The sequence below is a fragment of the Trachypithecus francoisi genome, unplaced genomic scaffold (assembly GCF_009764315.1).
Source record: "Trachypithecus francoisi isolate TF-2019V2 unplaced genomic scaffold, Tfra_2.0 Lachesis_group18, whole genome shotgun sequence".
NCBI lineage: Eukaryota > Metazoa > Chordata > Mammalia > Primates > Cercopithecidae > Trachypithecus > Trachypithecus francoisi.
The window spans coordinates 19,240,745-19,254,512 of NW_022681463.1; the positions used below are offsets into that span (position 1 = coordinate 19,240,745).

A 13,768-nucleotide genomic window follows, 5' to 3' on the forward strand; every position below is an offset into this window, starting at 1 on the left:
CACAAACTCACCATGCTCAGGAAACTGATACGTTGGCAGGAAGTGATATAATAAATAAGTGAACGAGTAAGGGAGGAAACCCAGATTCAAACCCTGGTTGCCTGATTACAAATTTAAAGCTCTTTTTTGGATACCACTCTGCCTAATTATCCAGTGCACAAGTTCTCTTTGCCATGAATTTGGTAGTTTGATTTCTTCTTGGACTCATCTCTCTTTAGGTTTCATAAAGGTCTCAGATTTTTCCTAAACTCTGAAGTAACTCTGTTATCAACTGTCAAAACATTATTTAATAACCATCATTTTCGGGGCACTATCGTAAACGGTTAGAGAAAACCAGCCCCTCCACCCCGCTTCTCAAAAAAGAGAATCACGGATTTTAAAATTAGTTTTAAAAAGAAAACACATATATGCCAAGAAAAAAACACATACCGATAAAATGTTAAAGTACAAATTAATATCCTGCAAGAGTATACTCACTGAATTATTAGCACTTGTCCGCCTACACAGTGTTTCTATAGGACTGCATTTCAAATTACTCCCTTTGCCTGTTTTCCATCTCATACCGCTCACTAGTAAGTTAACTTGTTCCATGTATCATTAGTAATTCATGACTTGCTTGCGAAAGTGCAGGGACAGCACTACTACAGACCTAATACAATGAATATCTTATTAGGAAGAAATTAACAAATGAATTGTTGCCAATCAATAGGTGTTGAAGAGAAAATTACAACGATAGTAAAGCCTAAATAATTTATACACAATATTGATTTTTTCATTACATTAATTATTCTTTATAGCACACATAAGGAACTTGGAGAATAAAACCTTCAAAGCAAAGAAATTATCTGCAGTGGTATTTTAGGCCTAAGTCTGAATTTAAAAGACAAAGAATGGTCCATGAGAGTTCACAAGTTTTTTTTCTTTTCTTTTTTTTTTTTTTTTTTTGAGACAGTCTCATTCTGTCACCCAGGCTGGAGTGCAGTGGCCCAATACTGGCTCACTGCAACCTCTGCCTCCTGGGTTCAAGCGATTCTCCTGCCCCAGCCTCTCAAGTAACTGGGACTACAGGCCCCCACCACCACGCCCAGCTAGCAAATATTTTTAAATTAAAAATGCACCTGATAATAAATTGGACACTTCCAATGTACATATGTTCCTTCATGTTGTGAGAAGTTTTTAGACACAAGTACTTTTGACATTTATCAATAAAAGTAGTGACAGAAATGTTTATTCATAGAAATATTACAAATAGAAATATCCATTAGTCCACCTCTTTTGTCGAATATACAGAAGGCACAATAAGGAACTCAAGGAAGCTGTGTGGGGAAAAAAAAATACCTTCTCTGATACCTCTCCCGGATTTTTAAATTCACTGGACTTAAATTCGGACCAACAGAGTGCACGTTCCTTAGAACTAATAACTTTCATAGCCAGTAGAAAACAATTCCTCACGCAATTTTTTTGTGGCCTCAGAGACAAAGACCTGAAAATGATCCTTTTGTTGACAGGCCATCGATGACTCTAGCTATGTCATAACATGGTGTATGTGCACGAGAAAGAGAAAGAGAGAGAGGAGAGAAAAGACAGCTATGTGTAAGGAGGTACAATGACAGAGAGGATTCAGGTTGGTATATTCTCCATGGATGACATTGTTCCCAGCAACTCAAAATTCCCTCCTCTGGAAGGGAGACATGAACGTGACATATATGTACCAATCTCAATAGATATACTACCTACAGACAGGATATTGGATATGGATTTCGTCATCTATAAATATCTATGTTGAATAGTGTTTTGCTGATGGCACTTTGACTCTCAGAATTCAAGCAGTGAATTGAGGGTTCTTGCGTCAAGTTTTGTCAGATACCAATTTTATGTAAATACTTTTAGGATCTAATATAGAAGCTCTTCATAATATTTTGCACCAAAAGGTACATGCATGTGTACTTTCAACATATCACATTCCCCAAAAATAAATATGGAAATACTGCTTCAAAAGTCCTTTAAAATTAAAACTAAAAATATGAGGATAGTTTCAAACATGACACAATGTATTTCTTCCCTCACCTATTACCTTCAGAGACTTAAAGCTCGCAAATATTACTCTAGAGAATTTTAATGCTCTTAGAAGAAAATCTAAGCGGCAGAAAGGGTCTCATCTCAAAAAGGTTTTTGCAAACTACAGTCAGTTTTGCAAACTACTTGTCATGCCTTAACTAATATTGTTATATAACTTCAAATTCATAAAATATGTGTTGTCTACTGTGCATCATAATATAGATACAACTGGCGAAATCTGTCACAATTATCAGATGATTCAGGGGTACTAAGATGACAAACACCCAAATTAGCATTATTTTTAATACTCGGCGAAAAGTCACTTTGTCTGTGGTAACTGTTCCTTTGGAGAGCGGCCCTTTGCTGCACTCATCATTCTTTAGGTGGAGACTAATGGTCCATGCAGAAGACATGCAGTACAGGTACTAAAATATGGGGTATCTGTTCTTGGTCTCATTTGTAGAACACAACCAGGGCATCCATAAACTGAATTAGAAGAAATTTGCAACTCTTTTTAGACACTGTGCAAGTTAGTCTCCATTTTCATCCCTCCCATCACTGGACCCCAAATCCATTTTCCATCTTTCTCTGACTTGCTGAAGGCCACGGATGCATCAGCAAGCTCTCTTGCCCTTTAGCTTCTAAGTGGATTCACTCTGTGGAAGACAATAGGAGGAAATGGACAGGTGGGAGGAGAAAGCGCTGCCACTCCTTTCTCTTGGCCTCTGCTCTATAGCTCTAGCAGTGGCTGCTTTCTGCAAACTCCTCCTCTCCACAAGTTTCTCCTTCTGCTCTCTCCTACTACTGAAACTGGGGCTCCTATCAGCCTCCAGCAGGCAAAGAATACTGATAACACATTTCTCTCCTTTTGCCTCTTCACATCCAATGGGGTTAACAGTTTCCTCTTGTTACTGGTTGCAAGGTACCTTGAGGTCCAATATTGGTTTCCCTATCCCTGTTCCTACCTCTCAAACTAGTTCCTTTGAAATCCTGAAGTGTGCCTCTGCTTGCTGCCAGGACCTGTAAAGCTACCAATACTTTAAAACAGCAGCATGATTCAGAAAAAGAATGTATAAGTAGATAAATATACATTAGTAGCACTTAAATACACTCACCCTCCAAATCAGATAGCCTTCTGGATAGTGGATTACTTCCCATAACTGCACTAATGAGAAAAACCATTGCATACCAGTTAAATTTCTGTCTTCTACGTTCAATATTACCTTCTTTCTGATTCAGATATTTTAGGATTTCATTGTTTACCTCGACTGTTTTTGTTCTTCTTCTCTCCCTCCTTTGTATCATTCTTCCAATTTACACTTTACATGATCACTGTCTGTTATCTCTTTCTTGGCATGTCACCTTGTTCTTTACTATATCATGGGGCTCTCACCTTCAGATTTACAGACACACATTAAGTTACACATGTCTGTCTTTAAAACCACATTTGCTCTTCTTTCTAGGTCTATGTTTTCACATTTGAAGTAAAATAAAATCCTCCATGTTCCTAGAGTCCACAAAATACAGATGCCATCTCTCAGGTTTACACTTAAATATCCAGAGCCTTTAATCATTTGGAAGAAATACTCTGTAAATCTAATAAATAAATACCAAGGACATCGAGGTGATTAGCATTTATACCCTTTGATGTTTATAAAGAAACTAGAAAGCAGGAGCAAACATAAATACACAATGTCAAATGTAAGGTTCTGAAAACAAATGACATAGTACTTACCAATAAAAGCATGGTAAGATATTAATAATAGGAATGAACTACAAATATTTATGTGCCCACAGGCAACTAATTCAGTTTCACTGCAGGATTGCTTCATGTATGAATTTAATTGTATATGTTTAAACATTTTTATTGCTGTTTCATTAATTTCCCATAAAAAATAAAACTATATGCTGGGGGGAGAAAAGACTGCAAATTTCCATTCTTGGACTGAGTGCCCAGCGAATATCCACAGCATCCTAAGAATTAACGTTGACTTTATAATTTATGGCTTCGCTTTTGCATCACAGCTTGAAAATTCATTTTTACACTATTCAGGAGGAGAAGTTCCAAATTCAAAAAAGATGGTACAGGTTTAATTATCATTTTATTTTTACACAAAAACAACATATATGTGGTGGGGTGTGGTGGCTCACACCTGTAATCCCAGCACTTTGGGAGGCCAAGACGGGCGGATCACCTGAGGTCAGGAGGTCAAGACCAGCCTGGCCAACATGGTGAAAACCCGTCTCCACTAAAAATATGAAAACTAGCCGGGCGTGGTGGTGGGTGCCTTTAATCCCAGCTACTGGGGAGGCTGAGGCAGGAGAATTGCTCGAACCTGGGAGGTGGCGGTTGCAGTGAGCCGAGATCTTGCCACTGCACTCCAGCCTGGGTGACAGAGCAATACTCGGTCTCAAAAACAACAACAATAACAACAAACATACATGCATGTGATGAGTCTCAGGAGAAAACAATAATAGCTAACTCTTTCATGATTTCCTTACTATGAGTCAGGCTTTGTCCTATGCTCACCATGAGATAGTGCTCTTCTTACCGACAGTTTCCAGAGAAGGAAACTGAAGTGCAGAGCAGATAATTGACTTAACCCAGGGCCACATGAGAGAACGTGACTGAATCAGATTAAAATCCAGGAAGTTTGACTTCAGAGTCCATGCTTTTATTTTATTTTATTTTATTTTATTTTAATTAACTTATTTTTAGAGATTGGGTTTCACTTTGTTGCCCAAGCTGGTCTCGAACTCCTGGGCTCAAGAGACCCACCTACTTCTGACCTCCCAAAGTGCTGGGATTACAGGTGTGAGCTACCATGCCTGGCCAGGGTCCATGTCTTTAAACATTACCCCAATTACATTCACAAATCAAGCACTCACATGATTTTCAGTGGCTGATAAATTTGTCATTGTTTTCCTCCAATCTCTCTTGAAGTCTTTTTCCTAATTCATCATCTCTTTCTATTGTTCTCCAATATTACAATCTCCAACCATCATCACCTTCAGCGACCTGGCTTTGACCAGTAGTAACCTAGCATCTATATGAACCAGAGGTTATATTACTAAATACCTCTCTCATCCTCTCACCCGACATCAGAGTTCACATCTCAGTTTAGGCTGATTTTTTTTCTAAAGCACAAATGAATGATTACATTAACCTTTTCAAGAGTCAAATACATCTGTCAGTAAACAAATGAATTTCTGATGTGTGGCATACAGTCTAATAGGATAAACCTCCTCAAATAGTCCAATAAGTCCAATAAGCTCTGATCTCCATATTTACTTTTACTTCTGTTCTAGAGAATCTGGGGAGTGGGCATCTTGCTAATTATGGAAGGCAACCACTAATAATTAGAATTTGCACCTGAAATAACAGAGTCATGATACAAAACTTTTGATAATTCCATCTTTTAAATAACACAATCTTGTCAAGTTATGCTGATATCTTTTCAAGGTAATCTAAAAGCTGACATTTATTAAGAATCTTCTATAAATTAATCTCTGTGCTGGGCACTTTACATGTGTCTTACTGAGCAACTGTATTTGCCAGAGGAAGATAAAAACAAATAACACTGTCCAAGTTAGAAAATGTTTACTATTCTTCCCAATACATGAATGCTCAGCTATAATCTAAACAAAGTTCTATTAGCTAATTAAAATCAACAGGGAATTCATAAATGATATCTACAATCTAACAAACTCAAAAACAAGATAAGTGATTACTACAAAATATTAATTTGGCCAATTAAAATCAACAGGGAATTTATAAATGATATCCACAATCTAACGAACTCAAAAACAAGATAAGTGATTACTACAAAATATTAATTTGGATTTTCCATTTAATTGTTTTCATACTGAACCTATTTCTTGGCCCAATAATTTACTTCATGACTCTTAAAATAACATTAGTATTTGCCAGTCTCAATTAAACTGTTTAGCTCATTATCAAGCATAAATAACTTTCAAATGCCATAAGCTTCTGATTGTCTTTAGTCAAAATGAGATGATAATAATTAGCTTTGGGGAATAATAATATAAGAGTCTAAGATTAAGCAAATCTACATTGTTGGCAGCTAAATTGGCCTCACTTCTATTATGAGAACATTTCAATTTCTCTAAAATCAACCCAATCAAAAACCATCAAGAAGAAAGCAGAAGCATAAATCATCTATTACCATTTACTACTTCCAATTCATGTCTTCACTACTTAAAAAACTGAAAGGGTTTAATTTAACCTCTTATTGATTTATAGCAAATATTGTTGGTTTGAAGCAGAGCAATACTTTAGGACACCCTATAATGAACAAATTAGTAGATATGGCCTACAGACAGAGCAATCTCATATCTCTTTAGTTTTACACTGCTCTTTAGTTTCACTACAAAAACCTTATGGTAAAAATTAACCTTCTTGGCAGTTCAACAATTCTAATTAGAAGAGACATCAAACAGCTTATGCTTTAGAAAGCAGTTCAGGCCATGATAGTCTAGTCTCTGAAACAGAGCTCTGTAACCTCCTTATATATTTTAGCCTGCTGTCTAAAGGAAAAGCAATAACCAGATAACGTTTCAAAGTGGTTCTGGTTTTTGTGGCAAGTTGTGTTACATTTTCTCATCTTATCTTTTTATACTTATTATTAAGAAGCAGGCGACCTAATACACAGGACCCATTTATTGCTTTTGGCCCTGAATGTGTAAAACAGTCTACACCATCAGACTTTACAAAAAGTTTCCTTGGTAGAAATATTTACAAATGCTAGAGGACTAGTTCATTTATAATCCTTTTTTTTTTTTTTTCTATGCATAGGGTAGGAAAGAGGAGATACCCTCCACTCAGCTTAGATTAGAACTAACAAAACTTAAAAGGTCATCCAGGCTAAGCCTTTCCCCAAGAAGAAATTCCTTTTACAACATCAGTAGTTAACCAGACATTCATAGAGTTTTTACTGAGAGTGAGCACCAAAGAGTTCGTGCTCTTTTTAGGCAGTTATAAATTTTATTAAGTTCTTTCTTACTCTGAGTTGAAATCCTATCACTTCTTATCCTAGTTCTACCCCTTGGAGCAACACAGAACAAGTCTCCCTCACCTTCCACGTCTCATTCCTTTTACTATTTGAAGGCAGCTTTTATGTCTCTCCTTATTTTTCTCATCTCCATATTAAATATTACACATTCTTTCAATTAATTCTCATATGACATGGTTTCCAGATGCTGCAAATAAATTCAAGTTGCAGTTTGACTTAAAATTTTTCCTAAGTGGAATACAAAAAAAAAAGAGAGAGAGATCTGAAGGTTCATTTATTTCTCATGTATTTGCATCTACAGTTTACACAGTTGGAGGGGTTGTCCAGAATCCAGTGGTCCATCCAGGAGCTGTATCTATGGTAGCTCCTCTTCTTCCTAACAACACACATACACACATACACACACACACACCAGTCATATAAATGGTTGTGTGATACAAGGTGAGTCAGATAACCTTCCCTCTCTCCCTGGCCACCATGAGTGACTGAAAGAACAGTCACAGGTTCCAAGCTGGGCTAATCAGAGTCATTCCCAAATATTTCAAACTGGAACTCAGAGAAGGCCTGCTTCCCTCTCGGCTTGTGGAGCTATTAGATAAGAAGAGCATTTCCCCACCTTGTGGAATTGGCCAATTTGACAGAATGAGATCAATATGCAAAGGAGTATGGGAAGAAAGACCCCAAATCTCCGATTCCAGTCATTCCTGAAGCCACCTCTCCCCCACCTTCCTGTGGTGTGACTGGGTTAGCCAGTAATTCCCCTCTGGCTGAAATAAGTTTTGAGTTAGGTTTGTATAACTTGCAACACAGAAGGTCCTATTTAATATAACGTCCACAGGGTTCAAACTATTCTAACAAAACTAATGGAATACAGGTCATAAAAGAGAAAAATTGCCATCCTATCTTACCAAATGATGCAGATAGAATATCTTTCCATCATTATTTAAGAATGGGAGTGATACTCACTTATCAAAGACGAAGCCTAGGCTACACAGGGCTGCCAATGTTTAAAACGCAATTCCCAGAACTATCGTAGTGTCCAGCACATAGTAAGTAGGTGCTTAAGGCACACTCCACTACACTTTCCATAGTAAACAGAAGATATATAGTAAGCAAAACACTGACTATAAATTATGAAAATGAAGACATGAATTCCTTCAAGAAACCTTAGGTGTGTCATTTCACCTTTTTATGGTTACATCCCCCATGAAAAATGTGGGACTAGATTCTCTCTTCAGTCCTTTTAGCCATAAAATGCTATGATTCTATACATACTCAAGAATGCTAAAAAGGAGTCTTTTAAGGCTTTGGACATGCAGATAAATGGGTATACAGTAATAAAGAAGGAAACATAAAGAGAGTGAGAAAGAATAACCTGCCAAAAAAAAAAAAAGTAAATGGTGGGAAAAGCAACACAAAAATAATGGGAAAAAACCGTCAGTGATATGATAAAAGAGGTCATTCCGATATGCCATCATCCTATTCCAACCAGTTTCTGTGGTCAGAAGTTACCTCTGTGCTGGATTCAAACCACCAGCCCGAGGTCCTGCCACTTGATGGCCCACATAATCCATATGATGGCCCTTCAGGTTTGCCATGTATTTCTCTTCAGAGTTGGCTTCCTTCTTCTGCCTTCAGTCCTAGACGTTCTCACCTCCTCTCTCACCATTCCAGATACTTTTTTGTGTTACCAAAGGAATGTATATCCAATTATATTTTGTGCCCCCAACTTTGTTCCCACCTTCTCCCCTACAAAGACTGATGACCAAATGTCCATAATTTTCAACTTATTGTTTAAGTTTGCAAGCTAGGATGCTTAGTACAAGTAATCATAAAATGGTATCTCTGTAAGGTGACTCATTTATACAAAGCGTCTCTAACAAACTGACCTCATGGTTTTTTAGGAAGAAAGCCTTGAATAGGGAACCTATTATTGCAATTAACAACTGATATTGCACTATTACTATATATCCACATAGTAAGTACGATATGCCAGCATATTATACTATGCATATATACTATGCTAAGCATTTTGCACACATTGATTCATCTAGTTCTCACAACACTCCTATAATATAATGGCCATACTAATTATTATCTACACTTTAAAAGTGAAGAAACTGAGACTCAGAAAGAGTAACTTACTCCTGGGTACACAGCTAGTAAGTACAAGAGCCATATTTATCTGATTCCAGAATCCTTACTCTTACCCATTATGTGATCCATAAGGGCATTGATCTCTGAGTGAAATTGGGAGGAGACGCTTGGCGGGGACCAAAAGCAGAAAGACTAGGGAACCGAAATCAACAAGATCTGCTTAAGAATTTTGCTTAGAGTCAGCCCTATTTGAAGTAGAACCTTGTTTCCATTATGTACCAATAGATTATCTGCCATTTTGCATTGTGAAAATGTACCCTCCATTATCCAGGCTAATCTAGTTGACTGTAGAATGCTGTACACAGACATTACAATGACAGACAACTAATTCAATCTTCTCTGCTAGAGAGATGCTACTGTTAACATCCTTTCAACTTTTTCCCTATAGCTTTTGATGCAGGGCACTTCACATATGCCACAACTATTCCCTCCTACAGTATCTAGAGCAAGGAAGTAATTGAGAATTACTGGGAAGACAGAGAGGGTGGGAAGGAAAAGAAAGAAGGATTATAAAATGAGGTAAAAACAAGATACTACCAAAAATGTTTTTTCTAAGAAAGAAAAGGAAACCAGAACACGGTGACTAATTGTCTGCTAACTTGTGATTCAGGGAAAAATGAATGTTTATGCTCCATTACTAAACAAAGAAAATAATTTGATCATACACTAGAAATCATATGTTTAAACAGTCACGGTGGAGTTTTCCTATGTCACAGAATAAAGAGATATTAAGTATTTCCTATAGAAGTGAGACCTTACTGCTTGTCACCTATTCAGGGTCTGTAGTAGCATTATACATCACTAAGCAAAAATTATTTTTAGATTCCACATCCTCCTCTAAGTCCTCTAAAATCTTCATCTATTTACTAAGACTTTTAAGTACATGGGACAAAAATAATGCCAGCCCCTACTGAAGAGTTTTCTATGTGATAATCAATAAGACTCCAGTTTTAGTGAAATGGAAGCTGGGAAGCAGTCTAGCAAACTCTTTGGGGTCAATCAGGAATTAATCTAAACGGAGTACAAGGTTGGATGAAATGTAGCAGAAATTGTCTCACTGAAGTAATCATGTTATGTGTTAGGAGGTTTGGAAGTAATACTTAACTGAAAAACTGTTTTAAGCTAAAAGAGAGTGGCAGGATCTAAAGTAATACACTATTAAAAATATTTAAAAGCAAAGGATCTGTAAAATATACTAAGGGAAGAGCCTAATGCCCTCATTCCAAATCCAGTTTCTTATTCTAACCAGTGTGCATGAAACAGGAAAACGAGCAGGGAGGAGGGAAAGTATTTGAAAAATTGCCAGAGTAAAAAATCCCATAATGAAATTTCGCTCATTCTTGGAGAAATGAAGTAGAATTAGATGCTTCAGTAGTGGTGAATTCCAGAATCTGGGTAGCTTCCAGTAAATGAAGCTTTTCTATAACATCAAATGCAAAAGCTATCTGTGCTATCAACATAATGAGCTTGAGCTTTTAAATTCCTATTTCCTCATACCAAATTGTTTGAAACCTTTAAGATAAAAACTTCAATGAACTAGTGTTCCAAGCTTTTAATATTTTCATCCTTGAGCAAGCATGTCAGATTAACCTTCAAATTGCAACGGGCAGAAAGAACCTTCAAATTCTTAAGCCCATGTCTCTCTCAAAGCATGTTAATAATGTAAGCAGTTTCATTGGCTATTAAGATTTTTAACTTTCCTAATTCTCCACTGTATTACTGTTTTTTAAGGCTAGGAGGCAGGGGATCAAGAATGTCATTCCATCCTGAAAACAAGGGATGTTATTTTATCTTTATACTCACTTAGCACCTAGCACACTGTCAGGCACCCTGTAGGCATTTAACAGGTACTTTTGGAATAAGTTGATGCAATGGCCTAGGAAGAGCATGGAAATCTTTCTGAGGACAGGTGAGTCCAAATCCTGGCACTGCTGGGCAACAAAGACCATCTCCAGAATTAGAGTTATCTATCGAGGTAAAGCAGAAATTTGCACGTGTATCTTCAAAGTGTCACCAAGAGGATTGACTGTTTCCTGACCTGCCACCCAAAAGCCACTTATAGAGGGATTATATTCGTCTCCAGCTTCACCATACCTGGAAAACTTCTGCCCTGCCTCTCTACTCCCCCTTCCTTTTCCTGGGTGTGGGTTTGCACTCCCAAAGCTTAAGTTCACAATTTTGCAAGGCTGGTCTAACCCAGACTGCGATCCCCTCCCCATTTCAGGGCGTTTTTCCAGCGTCCACTGGGAGGGAGGCCAGGCTGTGCTATAGGCACCAGGCAGGATCCACACGGTGGCTCCGCACACCTTAGAGGGTGAAGGCAGAGGGGTGGTGGGAAGCGGTGGGGACTGGGGGAAGAATGAGTTCAGGACCTGGGCACTATCCAGACGTCTCTCATCCCTCCCCAAAGCCACGGCGCCAACCGCCCAGGACGCCAGGAAACCAGGGGCAGGGAGCGCGGGGTCGCTCTGGGTCAGGACTGAAGAAGGGGGACGGGATGGGGGGTGGGAGGGGAAGAACAGAGACGGGGCAGGGGACAGTACCTGGTGTGGCTGTGGTTGCGGGGACAGTCCTTCTTCTCCATGATGGCTGGCACGCAGTTAGTGAGCTCCGTCCAGTCGGCGTGCAGCCCGCAGCTCCAGCCGGTGGAGAAGCGGGAGAAGAGCCACGTCTCCTTCTTGCCAGGCCGGTGGCAGGTGCACTTCTTCTGGCCGGCTTTGCAGCTACAAGGCTGCTCCAGCCGGATGTTCTTCACCAGGTGCCGTCCGAAAGTGGTGCCCCCGGTTTTCTGAATGTGGAGGAACACGATCACGTCGCGCCCTTTGATGTTGAAATCCACAAAGCGGGTCAGGTCCTTCAGGGTGAAGTTGAAGCGCGGTACGAACCGGGGCAGCGAGCCGTTCTCCGGGGCCTCGGGGTCCGGCTCGTCTTCCTCCTCCTCCTCCTCCTCCCCCCCGGGGTCTCCGGGCTCCTCGTCCTCCTCCTCTGGCGCCGCCGCCCCCCGACGCCCCTCGGGGGGCCCCCGGGGCGGCGGGGGCAGCTGGGGCCGCCGCTCCCACTCCTCGGGCGGCGCTTGAGCCCGGCGGGCGGGACCCGGGACGGCGGGCGGGCCGGCCTCCCCCGCGCGGGGCTGCTCCCCGAAGTTGGTGCAGGAGCTGGTGCAGGAGGGGGACACGTACTGGTACATGATGACCACGAAGAGGAGAGTGAGCACCGGCGTCAGCAGCCACTTGTTGAACCTTTCATCCATGGTCCCGCTCTCAGGCCGTCAGGCGAAGCGGCGGCGGCGGCAGGGCGGACGGGCGCCCGCTCGGAAGTTTCGGGGACTCCGGGGCGCGGCTCGGAGCCCGCCGTTCCTCCATGCCCCTGACGCCGAGGCGTGCGGCTGGCTGGCGGCCCCGCGGCCCTTGGGGCTGACGGAGCCGGGGCCTGCGAGCAGGGCGGGGGAGGCGGGCGCCGGCGCGCTCGGCTGCGGCTGCTGCGTGGGGCGCCCTGCGCTCCCGGGGGCGCCCGGGCCAGCCCGCTCCCTGCTCCCGCCCCGGCGCGGCGCTCTCAGGCGACGCGCTGCATCCCGCCGGCGGCTTGCGGGCGCTCAGGCGCTGGGGAGCGCGGTTCGGGTCCTGGACCTGCAGCGCGCAGTCGGGGAGCCGGGTAGCTGCGGCCGCGTGCGCTGGAGCTGCATGAGGCTCGCCAGGGCGCCGGCCAAGGGCGAAGGCGCGGCCCGGTCCCGCCGCCCCGGCCGGCGCCTTTGCCGGCAGGTCGCCGGGCTCTGGAGCCGCGAGGGCTGACGGCGCTCGCCGCAAGTTTGCAGAGCGGCCCCCGCAGCGCAGCGGCAGCGGGCGAGGCGCCTCTGCTGAGACGCCTCTCCCGGCGAGTCGCACTGCCGCTCCGGGCTGTCCGCCCAGGCGCAGGCACGCAGACACACTCGCACACACAGGCTGGCACCGCCACAACCCGCCAGCCGGTGTGACAGGAGCCCTGCTACCCGCAGCAAAAACCTGCCCTAGGTACGGAGCATGCGCCGAATCCTTCCCCAGCCCCGGAGGAGTTTCCAGGGGAGGAGTCCGCTGCTCCGCGGGGCTCGGATGAGGCAGCTGGGGGTGGGAATCCCTTCGGCCTGGAGCGAGGAGAGATTTGGCAGAAAGGCAAAGGTGGGGCGTGAAGAGGCCCCGAGGTAAGCGTCGCTGGCGCTGATCTCAGACCTTAAAATGGGCAGCTTCTCCGTCTGGTAGTGGCCGGCCTTATTTGCAGGAATAACACCTGCACACTCCCGGGAAGACTCACCTAGACCAGACTTCCCACGGGTTGGCAGCTCCCTTCTCGGCAGGGGAACGTGGCTCCAGACTGCTGTGAATTTCTACCCAAGTCATTCTAACTGGTGCTCGAGTTTTATGCTGGTCCTCCCTGAACAACAAACTTGGTGCTTCCAACTATACAACTGTATTCAACCAGCATCAATTAACCATTAAGCACCTATTGTGCATCAGGCTCTATATTCAACACACACTTTCTTTCAGCAC

The 13,768-nt window shown here is 42.4% G+C and overlaps 1 protein-coding gene across 1 annotated transcript in view; it reads right to left on the reverse strand.

Annotated features, from left to right (window-relative positions):
* HS6ST3 (heparan sulfate 6-O-sulfotransferase 3) overlaps nucleotides 1-12,517 on the reverse strand; it is a 771,133-nt gene extending 758,616 nt beyond the window's left edge. Inside the window, exon 1 of the mRNA XM_033177408.1 lies at nucleotides 11,792-12,517. Coding sequence (XP_033033299.1) covers nucleotides 11,792-12,498 — 707 coding nt within the window. The 5' untranslated portion in view covers nucleotides 12,499-12,517. The remainder of the gene's footprint in view (nucleotides 1-11,791) is intronic.
* Between the last annotated feature and the right edge of the window lie 1,251 nt (nucleotides 12,518-13,768).